Consider the following 24,578-nt stretch of genomic DNA (forward strand, 5'->3'; position numbering starts at 1 on the left):
TTGATATGAAGTTCCCGAGAAAAATGCAAGAGACATTTTATTGGACGGATGGACAGACAGGGGTAAAACAGTATGCCCTTCTCCTTCATAGCAAGAGTATAATCAAATATAATTCATAACACCTGAAATAACTGGTAATTACATGATACAATTTACTCACGTTTTATAAATTTTTTTTAGCATCTGGCTGAGCATTTCATAAAAGCACAAACCAATCAGAGGAAGATGTATATATTTATATATATATAATGAAGGCAACCTCCAAATAAAAGATGTGATTGAATAGTTTAATGTTAATATTTTAATATGTTGAATGAACTTATTGTTGTCGTATTTCGTCAGCAGCTTTGCAGTGATGAGTTGTTAAGTATGAGCCCTTTTCTGATAAAGTCCATACTTCCTTTTTTCTGATACTTATGTTTAGCATGAAAACTCTTGCATTCACAAAAATGCTTTTTTTAAGGAATGACATTACTATAAATAATCACAAATTATTCATACAGACTATTTAAAATTGGTGTCACTTGAATTAAATATTAATAAAGGTGTAGACTGTACTAAGAACTTCTGTACTTTTTCAGAATTCATAGGCATATAAAGTAAAGAATTTAGTATAGTTTCCTTTAGCCCTACATTTGAATAAACACGACTCAGTCCTGCTTCTTTTGAGATATTCTCCATCATTTTTGCAAGTTGTCTTTCCCCTAAGGGACGTGATGTGTACCAATTGTCATCAGTCATAGATTTTTGACACCTAGGTTGTTGGAAGAAGTCTTCTGAAGCTTTGTTACGCTTTGTTAAATATTTCATCAATGAGGCAACTGGACAATATATGTCTCTTGTTGCAACCATTTTTGGACTGACTTCACCAGATTTTATAAGGATCCTTTATTTTTACATATTCCATACCATGTTCATCAGTCTTAAAAACAAACATGAGTTATATAATCACGTTGTTTTAAGACAATTTGTGTACGTAAAATTAAGAGTCAAACTACGAGTCAAGCCACACTTTGTTTTGCAATCCTTTTTAGAAGGGGTGCCCAATGTCCAAAAAGTCCTCTAGTCAACGAGTTTAAGTTAACGGATAACACACGGCTGAATTTTTGGCACATTATAGGAAAATCATTATATTTTACAATCATGATTGTCGTCGTAAGTTCCCGTGGTCACGATTTTCTAAATTTCGTGTTTTTACAGGGTACCACCAGATACCGTATTGTACGGGGAATCTTTAACATGAAAAATAAAATTATTACGTTCTTTGTTGGTAGTTAAAACAGTACCTATAATATAGTTTATATATTTAATATATCATATAACGAAATCGGAAAGTATTTAAGTGATTTTGATATAAGTATTTCAGCATTTTAGTAAGAGTAAAATTTTACCCGAAATTTACCCTATTTTCATCGAAAGCAAAATTATTACGTGTATCATCACAATATTTTTTACTCTGATTTAAGCAATAAGACACAGTGCATGTGTGTGCCAAATTGCATGCGTGAAATAAAAATCGTTTTGAAAAAATTAGCAATTAAAAACACAAATTAAGTCAACATTTTGGTATTGATTAAACACGGATTATCTCGTGACATTATTCATTTTGTTGCTTACACTAAATTAGGTCATTAACAAGGACAGAGGTCACTCAAACATTTCTCTTTTTTGCTTGTTGTGTGGTTGATTTATTTGTTGTGAATATCCAACTAACTTTGTAGATTGTCACTTTGTTCGGAGAAATCTGTTTTGTGTCTGTTTTTCAAAACTTTAAACTTTTTATTGAATAAATATCTTGTTATAATTGTAGTATAAGAATCAAATCGGTCGGTTTTGTTTCACACCCGGAATATGGCACATCAAAAGTCTTGTATGATGTTTTCGACCTAAATCCCTCTCGATCGGAACGACAACAAAAATATACCACCGTTCGTGCAACAAAAAAAAACCAAATACAACAGACAGCAACCAACGACAACCACTTAATTGCAGGCTCCTGATTTTGGACAGACATATACAGAATTTGGAGGGGTTAAACATGTTTGTGATCCTTCAACCCTCCCCTGACCTGGACAATGGTATAACAACACAGCATAAGAAAAATCTGCTGAAAAACAGTTTGAAATGGCTTGACTTATGAAATCGGCATGAAGCACAAAAACAACTAACATGAAGACAAAAAACACAAAGTACCGATATAATTGTACTCGCCGTTAGGGTAGAACATTTTATATTCTGAAGAAAGGGATGGGGCTGGAGGCGCGAAAATTTATTTTCACTTTTGTACAAATTGATTTCCTCAACTATCCTGCATTTCATGTTGAAGAGTGTCCATTCTCATCCTGTCTTGTGCAAAGTCAATTATTTCAGTTCATACCAGGCCAAGTAATTCATTTTCAAAATCCTCATTCCCTCCCTGTTTTCGAAATCAAATGGGTGTTCCCTTACTGAAAACTAATGAAAGGACGTCATCAATAGTCTGAGAAAAGTATGATCATAAACATCATTACCGTAAAAACTAGCATTTGTTAGTTTTTTTTTTCATATGAATTCTTTCATTTTTTTAATAACTGGCTTTTTTATAGCCGACCATACGGTATGAGTTTTTCACATTGTCAAAGGCCGTACGGTTGCCTATAATTGCTTGCTTCCACATCTCCTAATTTTTATATTATACAACAAGTATTACATAGAATTAACACTATCAATGTTCCATGTAAATGAGGTATGGTCAGATGAACCACAAAATCATGTACACCTTGTTACCATTCCATACACCAAATATATTTAACCCACTACTATCTGAGACTGTACGGACTTTACCACTGAAACTTAACACTGATCCGTGAAATTAGGTCGAGGTCAGGTGAATCATGTCTGACAGTCATGTAGACCTTGCAAGGATACCATATATTAGTAACCAAATATAGTTTTTTAGTAGTCACTTAACCATGAATATGAGGTCAAGGAAAATGATTATATGACGGAAACTTTGTAACACAATGGCTCTATATAAAAAGTATGAATCATCCAGTTCCTCTGCCCTCTGAAATATAAAGCTATACAAATAGTTTACGGTGTTGCAGCCACCACCATCAGATTGTATTCTGTATGCCTCGCATTCTGCTACTTGCGTCGAATGCGATTTAAAAAATAACAACTGAAATGAGCTCTCTTACCTAAACCTAGTCGGTGGGGCTTTCAACTTAACAGTAGACAATGAAATTACAACGTAATAGCTACTACTAGCTTCGGCAATTTTTCTATGTTGTTTCGCTCTTATTAAAATTCTGATCTTTATTAACTCACGCGTCTTATATATAAGCTCAAATGAGGATAACGAAATCAGAGATCTATGTTTTAATTAAATTGATGTTGTTTACAAGTGTTTGTAAAATACATCAATGTGTACTTTTTGTAGATAATCTTTAACTTCATGTCAATTGTAGGCCATTTTATGTTCGATATGTCATGTACATTACACTTGATATAAGTGTGTAAGATGGAGTGATTAGCCTGCTATTTCTTATGCTCATTTTATTTTCATAACTTGTAACAGAAACCCTCCCCCTTTTCACCGTTTGCAGTTTGTTTTTTTATTTCTGTAAAGCAAATATATACTCAGACCTGCTTTTATTCAATCAATTCTGCGTTAATATTCATCAGTTTTGGAACTAAGTACTATTTGATGTGCTTCCACATTCACCAAAAGAAAATTGAATATTTACCCAGAAAATCATGACGAACATCTATCAAAAGACGGAAAAAATAATATTTTGGGAGGGCAACTTATATACCAAACCAATTGCAACTAAAATTTTCAATTACAAACACGTTTTGCAGGATCTCAACATTGACGACTTCAAGTCTAAACCTCCTGATTGCACCTGTGCTAGTTCCCAATTCACATATAATCCGGCTGGCCACGTTATTACCGGAGACCTCAACATTGTCGATAACACTTCCCTGCGAAATTTGTTATCCAAAGGTCCGAAATATCGTGAGCCTAAATCCATCAATTGGAAATACAACTTCAAAATACTGATGGATTCAGTCGAGGATTATGCCAGGCAATGGGCTAAACGCGAGAAAGAAGACGTAGATACTCTTTCCGAATGGATTAAGGCTGTGAGGTCGTTGATACAAATCCGAATTAAGAAACTAAATGGGCATATCAGAGACATATAATATGTCTCTGGGCATATCAATACCCACGCTACATCAATTTTTAAAGACCCAAATGTTGCAAAACACTTGTCCTACCTCCATGACAAATATGTTGTCCCCGCAGATAAAGCCCCAAACAACATCGTTTTTGTGTGTAAATATCATTACATGAACTGCTTGATAAATGAATTAGGTATTGACAATTCACTTGGAAACTCAACATATACCCTCACGACACTTACCAAAGAGGAAATCTTAGATAATCATAGGTCTGTTCTATGTTCCTTTGGAATTTCAACCAAAGACGAAGAACTGGATCTTCCATCACTGTATTGGATACCTAAACTACATAAGTGTCCTTACAAACAACGGTATATTGCTGGGTCTTCCAAGTGCTTCACGAAACCTCTTTCTAAATTATTAACATCTATTTTATCAGCAATCAAAGCCAGGCTCCAAAGTTATTGTGAAACTGCCTATTCTAGAGGTGGCGTGAATCAGATATGGATACTAAAAAATTCCAAAGATCTTTTAGAGTACATACAATCTAAGACTCTCTCATCTTGCAATAGTATTAAAACATTTGACTTTTCGACACTTTACACAAGTATTCCCCATTCCAAACTAAAAGACAAATTGAAAGAGTTGGTATTACTTTGTTTCATTAAAAAGAATGGCGAACGTAGATACAAGTATCTTGTCTTGGGGAGGGATAAATCCTACTTTGTAAAGAATCACTCTGATTCAAACAAAAAATTCTCTGAAACTGACATTATCAAGATGCTTGATTTCTTGATTGACAACATATTTGTTACGTTTGGAGGACGTGTTTTTCAACAGACTGTCGGAATTCCAATGGGAACCAATTGTGCCCCTCTTCTTGCCGACTTGTTTCTTTATTATTATGAGGCTGACTTCATACAGGAGCTTCTTAGGAAGAGAGATAAGAAGTTAGCAATATCCTTTAACTCTACGTTCCGCTATATAGATGATGTTCTCTCACTAAATAATACAAAATTTGGTGACTATGTTGAACGAATCTATCCCATCGAACTAGAGATAAAGGATACTACAGATACAGTTAAGTCTGCCTCATATCTTGACTTACATCTAGAAATTGACAATGAGGGTCGGTTGAAAACAAAACTTTACGACAAAAGAGATGATTTCAGCTTCCCAATTGTGAACTTTCCATTTCTATGTAGCAACATTCCAGCAGCGCCTGCATACGGAGTATATATCTCCCAATTGATACGATATTCCCGGGCTTGTGTTTCCTATCATGATTTCCTTGATAGAGGATTGCTGCTCACAAGGAAGCTATTAAACCAAGAGTTCCAAATGGTGAAGTTGAAGTCATCCCTTCGTAAATTTTACGGACGCCATCACAAGTTGGTTGACCGTTATGGAATAACCGTTTCACAGATGATATCGGATATGTTCCTTATGTCGTAACTACAATACCTTTCCCTTTTCACGAATGTGACTTACCGAATTATACTATTTACCGGATTTTTAATAACATAAGCAACTCGACGGGTGCCACATGTGGAGCAGGATCTGCTTACCCTTCCGGAGCACCTGAGATCACCCCCAGTTTTTGGTGGGGTTCGTGTTGCTTAGTCTTTAGTTTTCTATGTTGTGTCATCTGTACTATTATTTGTCTGTTTGTCTTTTTATTTTTGGCCATGACGTTGTCAGTTTGTTTTCGATCTATGAGTTTGACTGTCCCTCTGGTATCTTTTGTCCCTCTTTTATAAATGTTAATATCTAAAAAACATCTCTAAAAATCACTTGTATCGAATCTTATGTAAAAATTCCGATTTTGGAACTTTTAAAAGGTCAAGGTCACTGTTATTTAACAGCTGAATGAAAATTGTAAATGTGCACCCTATAAGTACAACTGTCAATCTCAAACCATATTTGGCAATAAAATTATCAAATTAGTCCTAAATATTGAAACTATAGTTATAATCCTCTGAATTATTCGAATTTATTTTGCTATAAACGCAAATATGTAGGGGTGGCCAGCTGTCTAAACGTGACTCTACGTTTTCCTTGAAATTTTAGATTTGACCTTTGACCCAAATTTAAGAAAATCGTGACCACTGTAGACAACGACGACATCGTTATTTCGACGAGGCTTGTTCTCCTCTTTCCAATGATAAAAAATATAGCTGTGTGTTATTCCATTAACCCAAATCGATCAAATTTGTTGACTGGGCACCCTACTATTTGTGTAAATAGTTAAAACTGGTGATCCTGTTAACTTTTTCATGTCCTCTCCTGAAATTGGTGGTGGTTGTTCTTTCTTCACAACTTCCATTTTTATCTTAGCATGATAGCCTTGAAAACTTTGTTTGATTTATGAAAGGCTGGATCAGTGAATAGGGATAACGACCTATTATAAGGGTCAGTAGTCAGATGACGGTTAATGGAAGCTCTAATGCCTCCGAATGAGTTTGTTGCATATAATTTTCCATCAGCTGTTCTTAATTCAGCATAAAATTTTTCAAGTCTCTCATCAAGAACTTTTATGGATAAATCTTCAAAGTTTGGATCAAACTCCCATTTTTTCAACCATTCTGGAAGGAAAAAAGCAAGATTATCAATGTGTCACATAAAATGAAAACAGTAACAGCACTTAAAATTTATTATATAAAGCTGTTTTCTACCAACTTAATAATTTACTGATATTCCTTGTGCTTGAATTCATGTCAAATTTCTATATATAAATCCAACTAACCTAAGGCCAAAGTAAGGTATAGTTCAGTTTCCTGCCTCTCTACTTACCTTAATTTAATTTCATGTCTACCCTTGCACATTTTATGAACATTTTTGTGTAAGCATAAGTCATTCAAAATTGGTGACATGAAACAAGTATTTATATATTCTGTCTTGTATAATGTAAATTAAACAAAAGATGTATGTGGTAATCTCTTAAATTAAGCTAAAAGAAATACTTATCTGTTGTATAAGCCCAAAATTCTAACACATATATGGACCTCTTACTATTATTAATAGACATTGAATGTTAATCTTGATGTATTGATATGATAAAAGAGAAAATAAATCTCTTAAAATATAATTTACCACTTAGAAGCCACCTTATTCAGTCAGGGGTACTTCTTGTACAAGTAATTTTTATTTACTTGAAGAAGTAAATATTTATATACTTATATAAGTAAATTTGTAGGATACTTATACAAGTGTATTTTATTTACCTGTACAAGTAAAAAAAAATTGGGCTTAGTTATGTCCCTTAGACATTCAGACTTTTTTACTTATACAAGTAAAAAAGTCATCCTATCTTCTCTTCTTGAATTCTTAGGACTTCTTTGCTCTAATAGAATTTTTGATTGTCTGTCCTTTGCAGATGTCTTTACTAATCATTTAAGTGTAATTTCATGGACAATGAAAATCTCATTTGTCTGTTATCTTCAGAACACTGCTCATTTACAAGCCCCCAAGGGGCAATTTTTGAAGGCCTTGCGCAAATACTTAAGATCTTTGCACAATCAGTTTCTTTGTTGAATTAATGAGATGAAACATTGAACTCTAATAAAAAATTACGAGCCAGCCTGAGAAAAATTGTTAAAGGCATGTTTTTACATCTCAAAACTTGTTATTCTACCATGCAGGTTTCTGATTGAAATGTAAAACTTAAATGTTTTGAAGTTCTATAGATAACTGACATGCAACTTTCTGGTACAATGCAGAAAAAAGCTAAATAAGATCTTTACAAAAGCAATATATTTCAAAATGTAAGTTTAGGCAATGTAAATAATTAAAATAAATTTCTAGTAGGAGAATATTATCAAACAATAAAACACAATAAAAACAGGAATATAAATCTTAGAAACAATTCTTCTTGGTGATTTTTTTTTCAAATATGTACTTCAATAAGTACCTCTTTTCCCTCAGTCAAAAGGAACTTATAAAGATAATATATACAGTATATCCAGTATACAAAATAAAAAATATTGTATTCAAGGCGTTTTTCTTGGGAATGCTCAGAAATAAATGTTAGAAAGCCAAAGATGTATAAATACTTGGGATACTACATAACCAAATAAGACAAGTAGGACCAAAACCATCTGATTTTTGCGTTGCCTCAGGGAGTTGCAACCTTTACATTCATTCCAAAATTTATCAGCATATCTATTTAACACAGGCCGTCAGTGACCTAATATGGTAAATAAATGGTCACTTAATTTCATATGGGACAAGAGAAAAGCTGTGTATTAAATATTTTGGTCAAGATGTGACATCGCACAAACAATTGAATATTCTGAAATCTATAGAAGGTAGGATATAATAAACTACAAAGAACTATGTCCTTTTTCTGAAAAACTGACCACTGCTTTATTCTGTAAGGACTATAGTCCACACGAAGTGTGTTGACACAATGGTCACATGATGGTAATCAGTCAGTGGCGTTACTTAAACAATTTATTTTATTTAGTTACTTATATAGGTAATTTTTGTTTTTAAAAATTATTAAATTACTCAATAGAGTTATTTTGAATTTCAATAGAAGCATGAACTAAATATAGTTTTTATGAAATTTTACATCATTTTATCACATAAAATTAAGAATTTGTTAAATCTGAGAGGAGTATAGAGACACGAGTTTACTTTAAAAATAATGACAAAAATATTACTTGTTTAAGTTATATTATTCATCTTTGAAAGAATTAGTAATTACAATTATTTAAGGAACATATGTAATTGTTTTGGGTTACAAATTATAAATAACTTCAAGTCTTAATTAAATCACAAATTTCTGTCTATTTATATCTATCTACCTCAAGATTTTCAAGGAAAATGATATTTTAATAGTCCCAATAGACCAATCTTTGACCAAGAAACGTCGATATGAAAGATAAGTGAGACAGAAAGCCAAATAGTGTTTCAGGAGGATCAGTTTTTGTATTTAATGGGAAAAATAAGCAGATGTCTGTGAAAATTTTTTAAAGCTAGTAAAATCTGTTTGAATGGACACCTATAAAAATAATATTTACAAAAGTTACTTATATAAGTAATATATAAAATAGCCTTGTTTTCAACAAAACTTGTATAGGTTATTTTAAAAGTTACTTGTTTAAGTAATGCCCCTGACTGGTAATAAACAAATTTTTACCATACCAAATGTTCTTGTTATGACAAATATATAATTTACTAACTTATTATTAATTGTTTATAGGTTGGCTTTTGGTTTAAAAAATTTAGAGTCTAAATCTGGAAAAAAACAACTTTAAGCAATACATCAATTGAAAAGCTCTCAATAGAAAAAAAATGGGATTTCCAATATCTGTTGTAAAATGAGTCTAGTTGAGTTAGTTTTCTCGTTTGAATTGTTTTACATTGTCATTTCGGGGCCTTTTATAGCTGACTGTGCGGTATGGGCTTTGCTCATTGTTGAAGGCCGTACGGCGACCTATAGTTGTTAATTTCTGTGTCATTTGGTCTCTTGTGGAGAGTTGTCTCATTGGCAATCATACCACATCTTCTTTTTTATACTATATAGGTTCAGAAGAAAATTTCCTCATAAAAACAACCTAAACAAATTGCTGTCAAAAGCTTGGCCTCTTGGTATTAAGAAAGATAGTATTCTCTTAGCAAATAACATCAGATATATGTCCTCAGTCATATGTTAGATGTTGAGTAACTACATGAACAATAGTTTACTATAAAAAAAAAACTACATAGTAATCATTTACCACTATAATACAATACAAGTTGACATGCTACAAACTAACCCTTGAATTTTCTAACTCCCCATCTTGTTTGTCTCTTTGTACCTCTTGTTGTTTCAATATCCATCAAAGCATCTATTTCCCCATCATTCATTACAGGAAATCTAATACCAGAGGATTCCTGTCCACTTCTACTCGTCTCTGAATCCTCTTCTTCAGAATCAGAGTAATTGTCTTCTAACAGACTTGTTGAAGCTATAAATAAAAGTAGCAAAATGAATAGTTACAGTGTTAAACTTATTTTCTTTTACAAGACCTATCAGTACATATACAAAAGTAAGCATATCTCTGGTGAACCCACATGTAATAAATTTCTTCAAAACTTTTGAGAGGTTCAAATCATAGCAGGTTTTGTGGTAATTCTAAGGTACATCATACATTCTGCAATGTTATTTTGTATTGCTGAATGCTGTTTGCATGAATTAATTCATGGGAGATTGTCAACCTAAGGTCTCCATCTGTTGAAGATAACTTCTTAAATCTTTGTGAAAAAGACACTTGTCAATTGGTGTACTGAACATGACTGTATATTGACCTTTAAATCTTTGCTGTAATGTTTTGTTAGATTGCTGTCTCATTGAAGTATACTGCACATGTCCTGTCTTTTTATTCCTATCAACTAATTTCAATAAATCCATTATCATTACTTACATTACATGTTTTAAAAACAATTTCATTAACGTTCTGATTTATGTACTCAATGGTTCTAAACAACGTTTGTAATGAGATTTATTTTATAATGCAGTACCTGGTTTGAACAATAGTTTATTCAATGAATTAAATCATGCAATATACGAGATAAATACAGAATAAACAAATAGGACCAAGAAACAAGCTTATTTTAATCTGTTTCTTAGTACTTGAAATTGAATTGTTTTATTTATTGTATATCTTACTATATTTTAGAATTTTTTTTGTTACTGTGGACAGACAAATTCTGGAATATCATGCTTTATCAACACTAGTTAATTAATTATGGACATAGATTTGTGACAAGAATTACATATAAAAATGAAAAGAGTAATATTTTTAAAAAGTTAATTGGTAATGTATAAGTTTGTATCATCATGTAATGCTTTGTCATTCAAAATCGTCTTTAAGTTAGCAAGCATTTATCTGAAACATTAAAACAAAATCTTATGTTTTGTACAAACACAGTAAATTACTTAAACATAAAAAAATGTAACAAAAACATACATTTTATGATTTTTATTTTCTCTTTGTGCATTCCCATGTAACATTTTTTTATAATTTGTTCTATGAAACCTATGCTTCTCATATGAAATGGATATCAAGAGTTGCCTCCCATACACCACAAATTGTATTATTTTAGCATGTTCAATACACAATATTCACTTGTAAAATATTTGAGTTTTCTTCCCTTTAAGACAGTTCAAGTTGTGATCCAAAATATTTGTAAGCTAATTTTTCATGGGATAACAACTAAAATAAACTGCTTCGCTGAGCGCAGCTGGATACGCCCGCAGAGGTCCAACCCTGAACAGTTGGGGCAAAAATGGACACAATATTCAAGCTTGATACAGGTCTGAATTTGGTTGTAATTAAATATTTGATATATTATAGGTTTCTGAATAAATGTAGTCAAAGAACTTGAAATTGGTTATATGAAAGATTTCTTGCTGTTGTGCAATACATAGTGCTGTTGCGCAATACTTAGTAAATCTGTTGTCAGAATATAAACAAATAAAATCTTATAACTCGGAAACGTAAAAGGGAAAAATTTATAAAAATCAAAAGGGAGCTTACAAAAATAGATATAAACAATTTACCAAAGTTTCATAAAAAATGCTGAAAGCTTTTTTGAGTTATTGTCTGAAAACTGGAAAATCTCCCTTTTTTGTAATGAATAAAACCCCATAAATCGGAAACGTAGTCTGAAATTTATAAAAATCAAAAGGGAGCTCATGTCGATAGAAATAAACAATTCACCAAAGTTTCTTGCAAATTCATGAAATTGTTTTTGAGTTATTGTCTGAAAACTGGAAAATCCCCCCTTTTTTGATGAATAAAACCCCAAAACTCGGAAACGGTAAATTCGAAATTTATAAAAAACGAAAGGGAGCTCACGTCAATAGATATGAACAATTCACAAAAGTTTCATGCAAATTGGTGAAATTTTTTTTGAGTTATTGTCCGAAAACTGGAAAATCCCCCCTTTTTTAATGAATAAAACCCCAAAACTTGGAAAACGGTAAATCCGAAATTTATAAAAATGAAAGGGAGCTCACGTCAATAGATATAAACAATTCACCAAAGTTTCATGCATATTTGTTAAAGCATTTTTGAATTAATGTCCGACAGACGGACGGACAGGTGGTCAATGGTATACCATAATACGTCCCGTAAACGGGCGTATAAAAAGGATAACCAATTAAAATCAATCCATATTACGGACATATATAAAACCTTTTATCCCATTACTTTGACTGAAATAAAAATAAAATAAAAATAGGTAATAAGGCTATACTCCTGGTCCAATAGTATAATAAAAGTTTGTTCTCTAAATCCAAGTTCTATGAATGTTAATAATAAAATATGCTACTGTGTTTAACCAGACTTTTAACAGAATCATAGAAGTACCCTGTCCCAGTATTTTTACCTTTTTCTTCTGAGTAGGAACTGTTGTCTGTAACCAGATCTGTTTTTAAAGGAACCTGAAATCATATCTCGATATATAAATTATACTTTTAATATTAACATTACACCTTAATAGGATATGATATGCAATATTTAAGGAGAAAGTACAATTTTGATTGTGTGACCCTGTTCAGTAAATAAAACAGCTTACATACAAAGGCATTTTGTAATAAGACAATTTTCATAAAAATTGGGTGCAGTAACATATTGCCGAACTATTTATCAAACCAAACTGCTTAAAGATAAAAAAAAAAATGTGTAAAAATTCTTTTCCAGTACATGTATTATACATAATTTGAAGTATGTTTATTGACCAATAACTAATGATCTGCAATATTTTTGTCCAGATTGATTACAATTCATCTTCAACTACCAGACATCATTGACATGAGGGCAAATAAATCAGGCTGTTGGTTTTCTCTTTTCAATTGTTTCACATGTTGTCATCCATGGGGCTTTTAAAGATACTTTACAGTATTGGTTTTACACAATGTTGAAGGCTGTATGATCCCCTGTAGTTATTCACATTTTTATCATTTAGTCTTGATGGATAGTTGTCTCATTGAATTGGCAATCAAACTACATCTCTTTATTTTTATATCTAAATAAATACAAATGATAAGAAAATTAAAAAGAAATTCCTTGTAATTTTGAATTTACAAAGTTGAAGGGATATACAGACATGTACAAATTGTACATGCAAGTATCACAACTAAAATTGCCTGATGCACCTTTTCTTTGCCGATCATTATAAAATAAAAGTTGATAGTCCATCATATATAAAATAATGATCTTATTTATGCCCAATGGATATGTTATTCAATATGTAATCTCTATACACATGATACAAAATCAAAACTTTCTGGTATTGTTAAGAAGTTTTTTTGTAGTTTAGATTTTTATAAAAATGTAATTATACAGTATAGGACGACATGAAAATCAAAATAGAGATACTCTGAGTTCAGGCAATCTAGGTTTCTGGCATACAATCACTCACTCCTACATTGCACACCTATTTAAAATAAAAGACAAGGTCAAAAGAAAATGCATTACAGTGTTTTCTTACTGGAACTCATATTTTACACCTGTAAAAGAGGGACAAAAGATACCAGAGGGACAGTCAAACTCATAGATCGAAAACAAACTGACAACACCATGGCCAAAAATAAAAAGACAAACAGACAAATAATAGTACAGATGACACAACATAGAAAACTAAAGACTAAGCAACATGAACCCCACCAAAAACTGGGAGTGATCTCAGGTGCTCCAGAAGGGTAAGCAGATCCTGCTCCACATGTGGCACCCGTCGTGTTGCTTATGTTATTACAAATCCGGTAAATAGTCTAATTCGGTAGGTCACATTCGTGAAAAGGAAAGGGTATTGTAGTTACAACATAAGGAACATATCCAATATCATCTGTGAAACGGTTATTTCATAACGGTCAACCAACTCATGATGGCGTCTGTAAAATTTACAAAGGGATGATTTCAACTTCACCATTTGGAACTCTTGGTTTAATAGCTTCCTTATGAGCAGCAATCCTCTATCAAGGAAATCATGATAGGAAATACAAGCCCGAGAATATCGTATCAATTGGGAGATATATACTCCGTATGCAGGCGTTGCTACATAGAAATGGAAAGTTCACAATTGGGAAGCTGAAATCATCTCTTTTGTCGTAAAGTTTTGTTTTCAACCGACCCTCATTGTCAATTTCTAAATGTAAGTCAAGATATGAGGCAGACTTATTTGTATCTGTAGTATCCTTTATCTCTAGTTCGATGGGATAGATTCGTTCAACATAGTCACCAAATTTTGTATTATTTAGTGAGAGAACATCATCTATATAGCAGAACGTAAAGTTAAAGGATATTGCTAACTCCTAAGAAGTTCCTGTATGAAGTCGGCCTCATAATAATAAAGAAACAAGTCGGCAAGAAGAGGGGCACAATTGGTTCCCATTGGAATTCCGACAGTCTGTTGAAAAACACCTCCTCCAAACGTAACAAATATGTTGTCAATCAAGAAATCAAGCATCTTGATAATGTCAGTTTCAGAGAATTTTTTGTTTGAATCAGAGTAATTCTTTACAAAGTAGGATTTATCCCTCCCCAAGACAAGATACTTGTATCTACGTTCGCCATTCTTTTTAATGAAACAAAGTAATACCAACTCTTTCAATTTGGCTTTTAGTTTGGAATGGGGAATACTTGTTGTCTTTTAGTTTGGAATGGGGAATACTTGTGTAAAGTGTAGAAAAGTCAAATGTTTTAATACTATTGCAAGATGAGAGAGTCTTAGATTGTATGTACTCTAAAAGATCTTTGGAATTTTTTAGTATCCACATCTGATTCACGCCACCTCTAGAATATGCAGTTTCACAATAACTTTGGAGCCTGGCTTTGATTGCTGATAAAATAGATGTTAATAATTTAGAAAGAGGTTTCGTGGAGCACTTGCAATTGGAGGACCCAGCAATATACCGTTGTTTGTAAGGACACTTATGTAGTTTAGGTATCCAATACAGTGATGGAAGATCCAGTTCTTCATCTTTGGTTGAAATTCCAAAGGAACATAGAACAGACCTATGATTATCCAGGATTTTCTCTTTGGTAAGTGTCATGAGGGTATATGTTGAGTTTCCAATTGAATTGTCAATACCCAATTCATTTATCAAGCAGTTTATGTAATGATATTTACACACAAAAACGATGTTGTTTGGGGCTTTATCTGCGGGGACAACAACATATTTGTCATGGAGGTAGGACAAGTGTTTTGCAACATTTGGGTCTTTTAAAATTGACGTAGCGTGGGTATTGATAAACCCATTTAGTTTCTTAATTCGGATTTGTATCAACAACCTCACAGCCTTAATCCATTCGGAAAGAGTATCTACGTCTTCTTTCTCGCATTTAGCCCATTGACTGGCATAATCCTCCACTGAATCCATCAGTATTTTGAAGTTGTATTTCCAATTGAAGGATTTAGGCTCACGATATTTTGGACCTTTGGATAACAAATTTCGCAGGGAAGTGTTATTGACAATGTTGAGGTCTCCGGTAATAACGTCGCCAGCTGGATTATATGTAAATCGGGTACTAGCACAGGTGCAAGCAGGAGGTTTAGACTTGAAGTCGTCAATGTTGAGATCCTGCAAAACGTGTTTGTAATTGTAACATGAGAGGTACAGATTTTGATATTTTTTTTTAGATTGAGTTGTTTCCCTTTGTACAGTTATTGAAATTAAGTTTGGAAATTATTTTTACTCTTAAAAATTACTATTTGGTGAATTTAGACGTTCAAAATATATCTTAAAAAGAAAGGAAAGACATAGAGAAATAGTTTTTGATTTTATTGTAAAAAGAGCTTTTTGAAGCTCTTATAGGTTAGAGATTATGGTGATTGCGCAGATAATAACGTGGATAGTTTGAAGTGAAGGTTGGCAGTCATTTTTGTTAATACTAACAAATGTTTTTGTAACATGTGAAATGTTAGGTTATTTTAATCAGCTATGACTGTCATACAGATTTATAAAGATTGGTATATATTCGCAATGAGATGTCTAGAATCTCACCAAACATAAGACTTTGCGTAAAATTTCTATGAGATTGAAGAAGAAGAAAATATATTTAAATTTTTAATGTGAAATTTGCATAAAAGAATTTATAAAAAAATTTATGTGATACAGAAATACAACTGTGATAATATGTATTGATGATTAAGTCACAATAAACTATGGTGATATATACATATTGATTTATAAAGCCTGTGCCGTTACACACCTGTCACAAACTTATGGCTGATCATGAAAAATTAAAATTCTGGCCCTTTTCAATCCTCTGATAAACCTAGTCTGTTTTTCAGTGTTCAAGTTTTGGTACAACAATGTCCAAACTTTCAAGGAAGAATTCATCTTTCAGTTTGTACAACAATGTCCAAACTTTCAAGGAAGAATTCATTTTTCAGTTTGTAAGTTGTATTTGTTAAGAGATTTTCACTGAGCACTTTGATTTTCTTTATCAACAGATGTAAAAAGTGTTGTTTAAAATTTTAACAAATACATGTATATAGCCAGACTCACAAGTATTCCTTATCTTTTTCTATAAGACGGCAGCTCTTTTCACAAACAATTTTACAAGTAAAATTACTCATAAGTCTTGAACATTTCAGTATAACTTACTATCAATTTTACTTGTAAGATTTTTTGTGTAAAGAGTCGCAGAATTTCTGTCAGGAACCTGTAATTCAGTGGTCGTCATTTGTTGCTGTATATTATATTTATTTTTCATTTATTGTTTTGTACATCAATCAGGACGTTAGTTTTCTCTTTTGAATTGTTTTACATTTGTCATTTTGGGGCCTTTAATGCTTATTATGCAGTATGGGTTTTTTCTCATTGTTGAAGGCCGTATGGTGAAGTATATTGGTTAACTTCTATGTCCTTTGGTCTCTGGTGAAAAAGTTGTCTCATTGGCAATCATACCACATCTTCTTACTTTTATATTCAAACAGATTTACTATCTTCTATCAATATCTAACACTTACATGGTTCAATGAAATACATTTCTTGTTTGCCCAAGGGTCATCTTCTGTTGACTTTCTTTTCTGGCCAACTTTAGATTCTGTGCTGCTTGATGTATGTTTAATTTCTTTGCTGCCAAACTGTTTCAAATTGGAAAATCTTACTATCAGTGGAGAATTTTCATCTTGTATATCTTTACCAGATGCACTTGTCTGACCTGTATCATAACCTGTATCAACTGGTTCTTCTTTCACTTTAATTGTACCTTCACTTTCAATATTTTGACATGTGTTTGAGTGGTAACTGTTATTTTCCTCCACCAGCTGGTTCTCTGTTTTAAAGGGGACGTGTATAACTTTCAGTGACTCTCCTTCATTACACATCATCATTACTGGTATTGGTTGAATAATAGTATCAATTGTGTCAATTTGGTTTTCATGTCCTATTGTTGGTGGGTAATTCTGTGTCTTATCTGAAAAGAGTGACATCAGTTATTGTGGACTTTCTAGTTTTTATTGACTATAAGATTCTGAAGAAGCCAATAAGGAACTATAGAACTTTAACTTCATCTTGGAAATTGTTCTATATATAAAAAAATAAAAGTTCGCACCCATGTACTAACAAAGTCAAATGAGTGATACTCAAGTACTCCCTTATGGAAAAAAGTCAATGTATGGAAACTTTAATAGTTTGAAAAAATGATTGCAGTAAAAAAAAATATTATTTATGCATTATATAATAGTGTTAACTGAATTATAGTAAAAAAAACAATATTTTTTTTTTCTTTGACATGTTTGGAGTTAAAATAAAATTCACTTAAAATCATCAGTTGTTCTGAAAACGCCTAGAACGTTAATCAGATATTGAAACTGTGATTACTATTTAGTCCCCCATCCTTTGCGGAAATGATAACCAGTGATAACTTGTGAAAATAAAATCATCCCTCTATTAAACATAACAAAGTCATGTAGCTGCAAAATTCAGTATGAAACTGAACAGGAAGAGCTTGAAAAATCTGACTACTTACTGTACAAACATGTGTAGTGTAAATTCATCAGTGTTCTCCCCAGGGCCTTAAAGCACCATGGTACCCTGGTGCTATATGTTCTACCATGGTGCTATCTTGGATGATTTTATCATAGAATGTATAGGGGCCATGGTGCTATATTTTTGGGAAAAACAGTGCTATATGTTAATTTCCATGGTGTTATTTGAAAATTCTGGGGAGAACACTGTTCATGATCCTAAAAATAAATATGTCTACACTACTGTTTATCAGCCATTTGTATATTTTTCCTTTGATGTTACTGCCTAATATTTTTCTATATCATGGACAGGACCTGATACAATATTAGGCAATGACGCCACATAAGAGTGAGCAATGTCACATATTCATGTCCATCCGCATCAATTTAACAATGAAATGCACACGACATCATTCATACAACCAAAAAACTAGCACAATGTTTTCTATGCGTATCAAAAATGCCATTATTCTATATATATATATATATATATATATATCTATGGTTGCTAAGTTAACAAGTTAGTTCTAAATTAGATAATCATCTAATTTTACTTTCAATGATGCATTTTTCTTTAATGAATTGATATAGCTGTGAGGTATATAATCTTTACCTGTACCTTCTTTCACTATTGTTTCTTTAATACGAGTCGGATTCCCTTTCGCCCTACTACTACAATTTTCAATACAAATGAAACTACTTGATGATGTGTCTTTCTGAGGAGAGTTTGACTTAATGCTCGATGCAGCTTTAGCCTTCTCTTTTTCCATATTTTTTACACTATCTAAATAGGGTTTTTCTTGAGGTAAATTTTCCTTTCGTGGCCATTTTTGGATTCTGGTGCCTTTGAATTTAACAGTTTTATTTGGTTGTGGACGACTAATCAACCATTCTCCACTTGAAGATCGACCAATCAAAAGCTTCCCAGGAGGTAGGGTACAACAATTTACCCCACTAAAGTCATTCCTTTTGTTCATTAAATTGTCAACAGCATCTTGAGTCTGAAATATTATATCCTGTTTAATACTATCAGGGGCAAATAGTAGCGAGCACTCTTTCTCCGCCATTTCATGTAAATTTTCAACCTTTTCCTTAATGATATGATCAGTCTGATTACAATGTTGTCTCATTTTAAGCTGAAAGTCTTCGCAAGAAAGGCTATGTTTCAACTCCTCAAGTAAAATTTCATTTGCTGGACGAATTATAACATCTATTTTGGACAATGGTTGTTTATATTTTAATTGCTGACCTTCTAAAAGGCCATGTTCATCTATAACAGTATGAGTAGTACTCGTTGTTGAGTCAGTGAAAGTGTGTAATAAAGGTAGTCTTATTTCCATGAATTCAAATGCAGGATGAGTCATAACTAGTGAAATTGGTAAGGGAGGTAATTCAGATGTGGTCAGATTACAAATCCCTGATACAGCTTTTGATTGCTTTCTTATTTTATTGTATAAAAGTTTCGATAAACTAGAAAACTGATTTTTAGTTTTATAACTGTTTTTAAAATTATTCACTTTTGGACTGTTTGTCATATTTGTAGATAAAAAATCTGCAGACCTAGTTTGTGGTATATGAGATTTAAACACACAACCAGTGTCAGAGTTATCTAAACTTTCTGGTGTCTCAGCATTACATGATGTCATATACATTTCAAATCTATTATCATAGTCCATTTCACTGTTGTTGTCCTGATTCACTGAATTAGTGCCAATGTTCTCACATGACATATCTAGTTCACTGGTTTCCATATTTCTTATTACAGGTATCCTTCAGCTACTTTCTGTATATTGTATAGTGTAACTTTATCTCACTGAAAGAAAATGTATAAAAGTAAGTTATATAAGACTTAAAATCACCAATTATTGTAAGTGTTCCTGATATTTTAATTTTTTTTTTTCATGTCATGATTTTTTATAGCTAAAATATTTTTTAGACTGCTGAAACTTGATGAATAATCAAAGAGAAAACAACCTGACTAAAGAGCAGAAAACAGCCCAAGGCCAACAATGGGTCTTGAACACAGAGAGAAAATCCCTAACCCAGAGGCAGGCTTCAGCTAGCCCCTAAACAATAATGTATACTAGTTCAGCGAAATGGACTCCACACTTAACTATGAACCAATATTTAAAATAAACACAAGACTAACAAAAGCTAGAGGTTCCTGACTTGGGACTTTGGCTATCTTGCAGTACTAACTCCCATATCATCCAAAAAGTTCAATGAGACTTTCTTCAAAAACAAATATGATATCAAATTTAAAATATAAACAGCACTGTTTTGTTTGAAATATTTCAGGGTTTAAAATGCAAAACATGATACAATCAGTTTGTACAGTTCATAATATGTAAAAACATGACCATTGTGGAAGTAACTACTAAAAAAGCTTGAAATTCTGGAAGGAAGAACCGAAAAATTAATACTATCAGAGCTGGTTGTCATCTTAATCTGCCATAATTTTTATCTAATCAGAGGTTCAAAGTTATACTTTGAAGCCAGAAGTTGACAAGTTACTAAAACAAAATTAATATGACAATGGAAATTACACTAATTTTAATATTTCAGGTGAATATATGGTGATAGTGTAAAGTATTAGCTCATTTTTATTTATGTTAGCTTGTACTTAATTTAGAACTTTAAGTCAGAAAAGTAAAATATTATTTATTCTCCCTATAATAAATATTGACTTTTCAATTTATATCATTATAATGAAGATGTAAGGATAATCCCTCAGAAATTATCATATAGGTTTATACATTTTTATTCTCCTTTAAAATGTGTGGTAGAAAGATATTAATATACTTTTATAATGTACTTTATTTTAAATATTGACTTTAAAATAAAGTAGATTGCAATTTATGAGGGTCAAGATTAAAGATAGTTATCCTGATTTATAGATAAATATCTATACAGCCTTTATATTTCAAAGAAGCAAATGTCAACAACTTATAATATATTTACCAAATATTATTTTTTTCAAATCTTTCTAATTACAATTTAGACCAAAGAAAAACAGGCTTCAACACTCTTATTTATCAATTGATTTGAACTTCACAAACAGAATTTGATTTGAATCAGTTTAATTTTAACTCACTTTATTTAAATTGAGCATGTAAAAGATATCTTAATCTATATAATATGGTAATAAACATAAATTATCGAGTGAAAAAAAAAACCTAAAATATAATGATTGATTGATTGATAAGTGTTAAACGTCACTTTTAGCACTATTGGCTATTACGTGGCAGTCAGTTTTTATTGATGGAGGAAGCCGGAGTGCTGGGAGAGAATCACAAACATTTGGCAGGATAACTGATAATCCTATTCAATTAAGATTGGAGTCAAACATCTGCCAAGTGCAGGTTCAAACTCACAACTTTGGTGTTGACAGGCTAGTGATACATTATTTGAACTACTTAGACCACTCTGCCACCAAGGCCCCTAAGATATATGCCTGAAGTGAAAAAGAATGAGCACTTTCCATAATGATAAGCCATGTTTACAAGAGAGATTCCAATTTTCTTCAAGTTCAATCTAACTTTTCAGTGTATTAACAATTGTTGTTCTTCTGATACCACAGTTTATGGTAACAAGTTACTTTCTTTAATACAACTGAATGCTTGTTTGTCAATTTTTTTTTTTTAAGTTAGTCCAGCAGCCCCAAAGAATCATTTCTTTAAAATGTGAGCCTTTACTACAGCGTATTAAAATTTCAACTAATTCATATAATTATGGCACTTCAGAAAAAACTGCACACCTCAGGTCAATGGACTCACTAAAATTAAGCACACTGATTTATTTAATTCTCAAATTTTTAAATTTGGCATTCTTCTTTAAAAATTTTATGAGCATTTATTTTACAACGTTAACTCAATGAAAATCGTTTTCATTCAAGCTAATGACAGCAGTAGTCAACTAGTTCAAACCTAATAAAAGGGAGATAATTTGATGTTCCTACCTTTCCCACCACAAATATGTAATTTTCAATATATTAAAATTTATGCTGGTCTTCTTTTCTTGATGTGATTATTTTCTTTACTTCCAAAGATGACCAGCTACCACTGTCACTCTGTTACTAGCAAGGGATTTTTTTTTTTCTTAACTTTATTTTTTATGCCAGAAATGGTTTTTTTTTTATTTTAGGGATGCATGCTCTCACCCAGAACACATATAAAAATTACATCCAAATGGATTGAAGAACAAATCTCCATTTACATGTACCATGTAGAAAAGCAATTTCCAATTCCTTACACAAAAATTTCTCAGAACTAATGAATACTGCATACATCATTGTACATATCTATTTGCACTTTTAACTGATAGTTCTCAGTGACCTGATCTCACCAACAGGGATTCAATAAACAAATATTCAATCATGATTTGAAGAAAAAAATCTACATCCTCAAGATCATTAGCAGCAGTTTGCATTATTAAAGAATTGTGAGGAAAAATATTTTTAAAAAGATTGACATTTATTTTCAAAGTTTCCATGCATCTGATTTATAAATGAGACAGGGATGTTCAAAAGAGATAATATTAAAAAAGGTATATGAACTGGACAGTGAACAGTATTGCTAATACAGTTGAACATTTTGTATTTTAAATATATGTCAATACAAGAGGCTGTCAGAGTGACAGCAATCCGGATTTTCCTGCAGAGTTTAAACCCTGAACAGTTGAGCAAGTATGGACACTACATTTCAGCTTAAAACAGCTCTGAATTTGGATTGTGATTGAATATTTGACACAGCATAGGTTTGTGACACAAAATGAATGTGGTTTAAGAACTGAAATACTTGAAATTGGACATTTAAATACCTATTATGGTCCAATATCAAAAATCTAAGTACATATTAGAATCAGCATATCAAAGAACCCCAAGAATTCAATTTTTGATGAAATCAGACAAAAGTTTAATTTAAGACCCTTTGGACCTCAATGTGGACCAATTTGATAAAGGAACCCACAATCCAAAATCTCTCAATACATGGTTAGATTCAGCATTTCAAAGAACCCCATCAATTATTTTTTTGTTGAATCAAACAAAGTTTAATTTTGGACCCTGATTTGGACCAACTTGAAAACTGGGCCCAAAAATCTAATATTTAAATACAGGTTTAGATTCAGCATTTGAAAGAACCCTATATATATTTAATTTATGTTGAAATGAAACACAGGTTAATTTTATCCATAATATTTTCTGTGCAAAGGGAAATAACTCAAACTGGATATGATGCAATTTTTCAAATTAAAATCAATAATATAATAACAACAACAACCAGTGATGACCAAGTTCTCTAAAATTAGATATGATTTAACACTCAAACATTGTTAGAATCAGCATATCAAAGAACCAAAGAATTCAATTTTTGATGAAATTAATCAAAAGTGTAATTTAGGACCCTTTGGACCTCAATGTGGTATTATCTTATTAATACTGAAAAGAAATACAGGTTTAGATTAAGCATTTCAAAGAACCCTATATATATTCAATTTATGTTGAAATCAAACACAGTTTAATTTTGGACCCCAATTTGGACCAACTTGAAAAGTGGGTCCAAAATCAGAAATCTAAATATATGTTTATTAATAGACAATATAAGCTTAGTTTTTAAAGGAGTTTACTTCATCAAAAAAAAAATATATAGCATTCAGAAAATTAGTTTTTACAGAATAACAAACAAACTTGCCACAAAATTCTACAAACAATTTACCAAAGAAAAGAAGAAAAAAATCCAAAATTTTATTTATCATTAATACAATTTCATTTCAAAATCTATAAAACTTATCAGTAACAAGAAATAATTGTAACAGAATGCTGTTACGAAGTCTCCCAAAACAAAGCTCCGATAATTCGTCATTCCCATTGTCGCTTGACATTGGGCAATGTCCAGTACAAATTGGTTTATGATATGCATTAGTGACGACTACGGATATACCCTGTATGTCATTCAAATCTTCTTGAAAATACGAACAGGAATTTATATGGTTAAGGGGTGGAGATCTCGACCGTTTACAAGTTCTCAAAAGGGGGGGGGTGATCCCCAGGGGACTCTCCCTTCATTTCATATGATTTGTTTTTTTGTCCCGTACAAGAATATATATGGTTAAGGGGTGGGGATCTCGACCATTTACAAGTTCTTAAACAGGAGGGGGTGGGGGTGACCCCAGGGGACTCACCTTATATTTCATTTGATTTGTTTTATGGTCCCATACAAGAATATATATGGTTTCGGCGTGGGGATCTTGACCATTTACAAGTTTTCAAAAAGAAGGGGGTGGGGGTTACCCCAGGGGATTTCCCCTTAATTTCATTTGATTTGTTTTATTATCCCATACAAGAATATATATGGTTTAGGGGTGGGGATCTTGACCGTTTACAAGTTTTCAATAAGAAAGGGGGTGGGGGTGACTCCCATGGACTTCCCCTGTATTTCATTTGA

At 32.1% G+C, this 24,578-nt stretch overlaps 1 protein-coding gene across 3 annotated transcripts in view; it reads right to left on the reverse strand.

Annotated features, from left to right (window-relative positions):
- Window positions 1–6,141: 6,141 nt before the first annotated feature.
- LOC127730166 (uncharacterized) overlaps window positions 6,142–24,578 on the reverse strand; it is a 28,934-nt gene continuing 10,497 nt past the window's right edge. For 2 of the 3 annotated variants that reach the window (XM_052238422.1, XM_052238421.1), the window contains exons 2-6: window positions 18,749–19,948; window positions 17,134–17,582; window positions 12,547–12,601; window positions 9,930–10,121; window positions 6,142–6,752 (exon numbers count right to left, since the gene is read on the reverse strand). In XM_052238422.1, coding sequence (XP_052094382.1) covers window positions 6,496–6,752; window positions 9,930–10,121; window positions 12,547–12,601; window positions 17,134–17,582; window positions 18,749–19,886 — 2,091 coding nt within the window. In that variant the 5' untranslated portion in view covers window positions 19,887–19,948 and the 3' untranslated portion in view covers window positions 6,142–6,495. The remainder of the gene's footprint in view (window positions 6,753–9,929; window positions 10,122–12,546; window positions 12,602–17,133; window positions 17,583–18,748; window positions 19,949–24,578) is intronic. The other variant, XM_052238423.1, reaches the window with a different exon arrangement.

This window comes from Mytilus californianus, unplaced genomic scaffold (assembly GCF_021869535.1).
Source record: "Mytilus californianus isolate M0D057914Y unplaced genomic scaffold, xbMytCali1.0.p SCAF_2, whole genome shotgun sequence".
Classification (NCBI taxonomy): Eukaryota; Metazoa; Mollusca; class Bivalvia; order Mytilida; family Mytilidae; genus Mytilus; species Mytilus californianus.